The 7,859-nt window shown below is 37.0% G+C and overlaps 1 protein-coding gene across 1 annotated transcript; it reads right to left on the bottom strand.

Annotated features, from left to right (window-relative positions):
- Positions 1-239: 239 nt before the first annotated feature.
- Positions 240-7,319, bottom strand: dhx58 (DEXH (Asp-Glu-X-His) box polypeptide 58). Its single transcript, XM_079823166.1, has 12 exons — positions 7,231-7,319; positions 6,285-6,458; positions 5,962-6,166; positions 4,957-5,147; positions 4,457-4,570; positions 4,212-4,344; positions 3,938-4,123; positions 2,808-3,088; positions 2,400-2,711; positions 2,119-2,309; positions 1,355-1,448; positions 240-1,227 (listed from the first exon to the last, which is right to left on the bottom strand). The coding sequence occupies exons 1-12, from the start codon at positions 7,240-7,242 to the stop codon at positions 1,036-1,038; spliced, it is 2,085 nt and encodes a 694-aa protein (XP_079679292.1). The 5' UTR covers positions 7,243-7,319; the 3' UTR covers positions 240-1,035.
- Positions 7,320-7,859: the final 540 nt, after the last annotated feature.

Below are 7,859 nucleotides of genomic sequence, written 5' to 3'. Positions count from 1 at the left end.
TTCTTCTTTTGTTTTTCTTTCTGTTCTTACTGATATTTGTCTTTATTCTGTGTATTATTATTTTTTTTATTTTATTGTACAGCCCTTTGGTTTACTCTGTAATGGAAAGGGCTTTATAAATAAATCAGACTTGATACTTTGTTGTCTCCTCATGCAAATCTATGGCTGTAGTCTTTCCTCACGCACAGGTTCATAACAGGAAGTATCCACTTGTGTACCAAACATAAGGACGAAAACATACATAGCTCATCACATACAGAGCATAATTGTTTTATTTATATTAAAACTGGATATAGGACTATTACATATTTAATAAACAGAATCTCATGTGTTAATGCTATGTAGAAATTTAAAAAGGTCAAGACGTCATATACATTCTACACTCCATGTTTATATTCATCCTCATTTGTCACTTAAGATAAAAGCATCTGTTAAATGAATAAATGTAAATGTTCGAGCAATCTGAAAGCAACGGTCTGAGTCAGACTGTCAGACTACGGTCAGACTACGGTCAGACTAGTGAGCAATGTGGGCCATTAAGAGCTTGGAGTGCATTATATAGACGTATTGCACAGTAATGTCAACAATAACTAATAATAGGATAGCAGCACAGTCCTGATCCCTGAGTGCATGAAACAGTGAAAAAATGTTAAAGATAAATATGCTGTTAAAGCATTTAACACACACACCTTTCTCAGACAAAAGCAAAACAAAAATACTAACTAAATACTACAATTTGAAGTACGAAAGTTTAAAGTTTACAAACAGCAATATTGTATTGAACAGAGGTTCCCAACTGTATTTTGACTGTCACCATCAACCACAAAAGCTGCTACGGCCCCCAACATCCATGAATAGCCAAGAGGTAAAGTCTGCATAATCAGGATGGATCATTTCATATTTAAATTATGTTGATGAACAGCAATTAATGGACTACAACAAGTGGAAAGCCACAGGTATAGAAATACTCACTGTAGATAGAGTAAATCTGGCACAGTGACGGCTACTGGGTTCTGACTGAGTTTAGCTGGTGTGTCAGTCGTCTAAGTCCAGGTCAGGGTAACAGCTGCTCATGTAGTCACTAAAGTCAAACTCTTTCACCTGGAACTCAACATCCTTCCACTGCTTGTGAGTGAATTTGCCTCCAGGAGTATTCAAGGAAAAGCTCTTTATTTTCAAACAGGGGAGTGTTGCCGCCCTCTTGAATTTAATCTCCATTCCCCAGTCCTGAGAGAGAGAGAGAGAGAGAGAGAGAGAGAGAGGAAGGATAAAGAAAAGTAGGTCAGTATTCTTAAGGACTTCTTCCTATGTTTAGTTGGATACATTGATAATAAAATGTGATCTATTTTTTAACCTTGTCACAGTTACTGCAACTGATAACCCGTCCAGGCTCCCAATCTTCAAAGGTCCTCTCCAGAAACAATTGCCCACCAGTTTTATAATGCCTCCTATGAAATAGACAAACACAAATATGTTCGTTTATAATCATGGTAGGAACCAGTGACTTTACTGTTGTTTTTTTCCTAAGCTAATGGCATTTTCTCTCTCATAAGTTATCAAACCATTTTTGTGAGGATATTATGATTTTAGATTTTCCTTAAGACATTATTTAGTATAATATTGCCATATTTAATTAAATTTTTTTTTTTTTTACAAAAATAATTGTATAATGTTACAAAAGATGTCTCATTCAAATAAATGTTCTTTTGAACTTTCTATTTATCAAAGGATCCTGAAAATTTGTATTATGGTTTCCACAAAATTATTAAGCAGCACAACTATTCTCAACACTGATAATAAGAAATGTTTCTAGAGCATCAAATCATCATATTTGAATGATTTCTGAAGGATCATGTGACACTGAAGACTGGAGTAATGATGCTGAAAATTCAGCTTTGACATCACAGGAATAAATTACATTTTAAAATATATTCAAATATGTTTGAAAATTTACTCTAAATTGTAATAATATTTCGCAATATAATGCAGCTTTCGTGAGCATTTTATTTGCAGGATTGCGTACAGCATGTCATTAAAATAATCATCACTGTTTCAGAATTATTTCATGTAACTAATAGGTCTATGACATTGACTGTGATATACTGAGGACTAACTCACTTAAACTCGGAGTTGATATTGACATGGTGTGAATTCTCTATCTTTCTTATATCTTCTCCACTGCAGACATGAATGAAACATCCTCTGCATTGAAGCTGAACCTGACCAGGACTGTAGCGCTGCTTCCTCTCATCCTTTCTCTTCTCGTCATGGATCCGAATCAGAACAGCTGTTCGTTGGAGCTCAGATATCTGACAGGCAGAAAGAGAAATGTTTTTTAGGCAATGGAATTCAGGGTTTTTCTATTATATGACATCCAAAGTCAGATTTAAATAGCAAACCTTTATTCTGAACTCTCTGGGACTCATTCTCTGCACTTGGTCAATAGCTTTTGAGCCCAGACTTTCTAGATACTCATTGGTGTATTCCCTGCGTAGTTCACGCCCGCCTTCTTCAGCCACCACCGAGTAGACGCTGTTAGCAGCTCGAGCCCGCCCACTGGCCTGCAGCTGAGCGATTTCATTGGTCAACAGCCCATAACGTACAACTAAATTGCATTCCGGAATATCAAGTCCTTCTTCGGCTACACTGGTGGAGATGAGGAGGTTGATTAATCCTTTTCTAAAATCTGTTATGGTCGTCTTCTGTAAACTCTTAAGAGAAAATACAAAAAAACAGACAAATAAACACAACCAACACATGCTTTAGACCATCTAGGGAAACTATTTGAGATGTTTTTCTTGCTGTACCTGGTTCATGTGGTTTACACCAGTACCCGTTCCAGTGAGAATGCCAGCTCTGATATTGGCCTTCTGCAGCTCAGAGTTGGAGTTCACCCAGTCATACAGACAATGTGTGCCCCTGCGCGTCTTCGAGAAGAGGATACCGCGAGGCTCTTTTTTTTTTTCCAGCAGTGTGCATTGCTTTTCTTCTTTTCTAAACTCTTTCAGCAGTGTGCCTTGCAACGTGGCCAGTTTGGGGTTTTCATAGCGGGCATCCAATGCCAGCTGTCTTAGCTCCACGCGGTTCTCTGAGTAAGAATAGAAAAATCAGCTTTGTCATCAATAGAGCGATTCGTTGAGATTTGATCAGCTGATTGCTAGTAATACAAATTACATCTAATTTTGGAGTTAGCATAGACAAATAAATAATGCAAATAAAGGGACCGTTCACTCATAAAGTAATTTGAATATGCACAAACGCAATTGAGATTTAATCAGAAAGCAAAATGATCAGTACATTTTAATTGGACTTTAATTTCGGCCTGTTTACCACACAAAGCTACTGTATGACTTTGTAATACTTGGAATATGACATTTACATTTATGGTGCTTTTTTTACACCAAAAGTAAATGTTGTGGCAGATTACCCATAAAATATATTCAAATTTGATGCTATTTTATCTAAATAAATTAAACATGTTACATTAAAAATGTATTTGGACATCACAACATTATAGCGTACAATATGAAAAATAGTTTTTGCGATTTGCTGAATATAAAATTTAACAGTGTTAATCAATTATTGGTATTTTTTTTAAAGATTAACTTTAAGTCAGTGTTAGATGGCAGAAAGGTAATCAAAATGCAAAAATAGGGGAAACGAGTAGGCACAAGTAAATGTACAATATCAGCAGATATAGATCCAATACTGGCTGAGGAGATGCAAAAAAGTATAACACTGGCCCATAACCGATGTGGTGTCCTTTTTGAAATGTAACAATTAAATGATTTCATTGTATGAAAAAATCTTTTGGGATTTCACAGAAGGAAAACACAAGGCATACAGGTTTGAAGAATAAGGTGAGTAAATTATGTTTTTGTATGAACTGTCCCTTTAAGAGCATAATAATAATCAACAGTATAGTAAAAATCCACACCCTCAAAAAGTCCCTGGAGAAAGAAGTCGGTTCCATCCAGCAATTTGTTGTTCTTTGATTTGTAAAACTCGTCGAGAACGTTGAACGCGTCCACCATGCGAATGGTGTCGTTAATGAGAAGAGCATCGTTGTATTGCCGCAGATGCAGCGCACACTGAGCGATCAGTCGGTTCTCTTGCTTTACACCTGATCCAAAAAAACACACCATCAAATCAAGTCTCTTTTTTTTGCAGGGAATTTACAATTCAAAGTTGTAATGACAATGACTTCTAACCTGTCTTCTCTAGTTCCACCACATCAGCTTCATATTCCTGGGTGCCCATGTCCCGCAGGCCACGGCTCACTGTTGATGGCAGGTACCCATGAATAATTGACATCATTAACTTCAAGTGGTCGCCAAATGGATCCTGTTGCACACAAACAAACATACACACATTTTGGTATTGAATGTTCGAGCAGTTGTGCAGTAGAATGACATTATGACTGAAGTGCAGTCTGAAAGCGAACAGAGGACAGTACCAGAGCTCTTTTTTCAACAATGTCATATTGCTTTATCGGTCTAGGGACGACTTTCTCCAGCACTGGTGTATAATTCTTGGTGGACACAATTACTGAATCCAGATTGGCACAGATCTGAAAACGAGAGAGAAAGAGTAAGAATTATGTAATTACTTTACAATAAGGTCTCATTTGTTAATATTAGTTAATGCATTAAATAACATGAACAATGAGCAATACATTCTTACAGCATTTATGAACCTTTGTTAATGTTAGTTAATAAAAATGTATTCATGTTAACAAAATTCTGTTGGTTTTTGAGTGGTGCCATATAGTCAAATATTTACAAAATATTTGCTATGATTTTGCTAGCAATGTATTTCTTAATATAATTGTCAACAACGGTTGTCTAGATTGATTGCTGGAAAAAAAAATCTACTTTTTAAGCCATTTCAGAGCAAATACACAAATATCCATGTTGAATATCGTCACAAGATTTAATGGTTTTAGCTGTATCACACCTGCAAGACATGTTCCACAGCTTTATCCAGTGACTTATTTCCTCCCGTACCAGGTGATGCTGTGAGGCCCAAAACCTGGGGCAGATTCCCTTCTTTTCTTACTTTCTTCTCCACATAGCGGCCCATAATCTTGTTATAGACACTCTCCTTTTGCGTGTGGTGACATTCATCTATGACCAGCAGGGTGAAGTCTGAATAGAAAATAATAGACAATTTATTTAGAGATATTGTATATATAGAACAGTTATTATGTAAGTAACAAGAAGAAAAAGAGACAAAACATTTATATAGAATAGTATACACCACTGTTCAAAAATCTGGGGTCTGTAAATACTCATTAAATGATGTCAATAAATTACATTATAAAATATATTCAAACAGGAAACAGTTATTCGAAATTGTAATATTTCCCAATATTACTGTTTTTACTGTATTTTGATCAAATATTAGCCTAAATGTCATTCAATAGGCAGTTTATGACCTAATACTGTTTGTTTTTATTGATAAACTTATATTCTTGGTTCATAACTAAAAATATATTTGAATTATAAATTAAAATAGTTTTTCCACAATGAAAACTACAAAAAAAATACAGTCAAGACCTGTAAGGTTTGATGTGGTGTGGTGTACAGCTAGGCATAAATCACGTGTTAAAGTGACGTGACATGTGTGTAGCCAAGTATGGTGTCCCATACTTGGAATTTGTGCATTTTACCCATCCAAGTGCACACACACAACAGTAAGTATTGAACACACAGACCGTGAACACACCCAGAGCAGTGGGCACCCCCAGATTGGGGGTTAGGTGCCTTGCTCAAGGGCACCTCAGTTGTGGGTAATGAGAGTGGAAGAGAGCGCTGTTCATTCACTCCCCCAACCTACATTTCTTGCCGGTACCGCGACTCGAATCTGCGACCTTCGGGTTGCAAGTCCGACTCTCTAACCGTTAGGCCACAACTGCCCCTAATATACTGTTGTGGTGTGTCTTACAAAATCATCTGTTACCTGTGAGCTCCACGTGTTTTTCCTCCTCCGTGCTGGTCAGGGCATTCTCCAAGATCTGAGCCGTGCAGATGATCAGGTCTGAGTCCTTGACCAGACACCCAAATAAGTCCTTGTCATCGCTGTCCCCACTGATGGGCTTTATCCTGTATCGCTTCCCAAGAAAAAGGCTGAATTCATTGTCAAAGTGCTGGTCTACCAGGTGCACCTGAGAACAATGAATATATAAACTCAGCATGCAACTTTAAAGAACAAGGAGTGATAAAACAAGATACAAACAATATCATGCACAGACCCAGTGTGATTAAGCACTAATTTGGCTTCACCTTGTTGACGAGCACTGCCACTTTGGCATTGGCTGTGGTCTCCAGGTGTTTCTTAACAACATAAACTGCAGCTCGGGTTTTTCCTCCGCCAGTGGGCAGCCAGATGATGCTGTTCTCCCCCTTTAGAGCTGTCTGCACCACTTCCTCCTGGTATGGTCTAAGAGTGAGCTCCTTCTACATTCACACACAGTCACCAAAACACAGTGGAAGCCATTTACTTTTAATCCAAAATGGTTAGTGTTCATGTACATTCTTTGTACAGAACCCTTGACTCAATTTTAAAGAACTATTTATGCCAAAAAGGTTCTACACAAGGAGAAATGTGAATGCATAATACTTTCATGTTTAACAGGTTATTTCCATTTTTTCCTAGTGATAAAGTATGTTTACGAGCTGTTTAATTCATAAACTTTCGTTAAAATAAAAAATTAATCAAAACTAAATCCATAAAATGATCCCATGATGGGAACCCTTAAAAGATTCTAAATATGAAGCTCCTGACAGAACCTCTTTCAAGGTTCTATATAGAACCTTTTCTTCCATGAGTGTATCATCATTTAAAAGTTTAACCTCACCCATATTTAAATGTTTTAATTTAATGACTGACACAGTTCCTGCAGATTTGGGCACAAAAATTCATCTAGTCACCTGCTGTAGGCTTACATTAGTTTACCAAGTAAGACTTTCCCTGTTACTTTCTGGTAAAAATTGGATTGCAGATTAACCAGCGAGGTACGAAAATGAATATATTACAGTAAGATACAGTTTACACTGCTTTACCAGTAATGTTCTGTGCTCTGTTAACAACTTGGTCTAATCATAAGGCTAACCAATAATGAATATTCCATGTTAAAAACATCACAGTTCCTACTCTGGTAATGGTTTTGTATTAAAGACTACAATTTAGATCAAAGAAATATCTGAACGTGTCAGTAGATCCACTCACCGGTGCTGCCATCACTGGAGTAGCGAGAGATCTGTGAGCTACTTTGGAGAGACCGAACCTTCTCTGGTCTTTAAAACGTCCCTTTATGAGCCTGCTGAACAGAAAACGAAACCAAAAACAGAGAAAGGGCCCAGGAGGAGGAGATGAATGACATACAACAAAAGAGGGGCTAAATTCAATGACTGTGGGCTGAAATTAAAGAAACTTTTTAATCAGCAATAGGGTGTTTTTGTATTTCGTTATCCTGGCTCTGTTTTTCTTTGATAGTCTCTTGGCACAGCAGTTATATCGACATCTGAAAAAGAATTTGATTCGTAAACGTGAAGAGAAACACAGGCAGTGCTGCACTGAGAAAGTAATGGAGAGACCTTGATGGGGCCCCATTTTGCAATCAGTGATGTTAGGAAAAGAAAACTAAAGGAACTGTCTTTGTCATTTGCCTGTTAGTCATGCTCAGATCCAAACAAACACATTACGGAAACTGAAACAATATTGTGTAATGGAAAACAGTAAAATAACGACATATTATGAAATAACAATGTGTGTAATATGACAACTAGATTGCGGTCTTTGAACCCCTTTCATTTAGCTTTATGCACATAACATTTGTTTTATTGAGTTTTTTTCCT

Source organism: Gobio gobio (genome assembly GCF_949357685.1).
Source record: "Gobio gobio genome assembly, chromosome: 1".
NCBI lineage: Eukaryota > Metazoa > Chordata > Actinopteri > Cypriniformes > Gobionidae > Gobio > Gobio gobio.
This window is presented reverse-complemented; position numbering and strand designations above follow the sequence as displayed.

What these genes read in the sequence shown, in the direction of transcription:
- dhx58 (XM_079823166.1), bottom strand. An exon ending in AAAACACGTGGAGCTCACAG is followed by an intron (nt 5,148 to 5,961) that starts GTAACAGATGAT and finishes TTTTCTATTCAG; the next exon opens with ACTTCACCCTGCTGGTCATA. An exon ending in TTGTTGAAAAAAGAGCTCTG is followed by an intron (nt 4,345 to 4,456) that starts GTACTGTCCTCT and finishes TGTGTGCAACAG; the next exon opens with GATCCATTTGGCGACCACTT.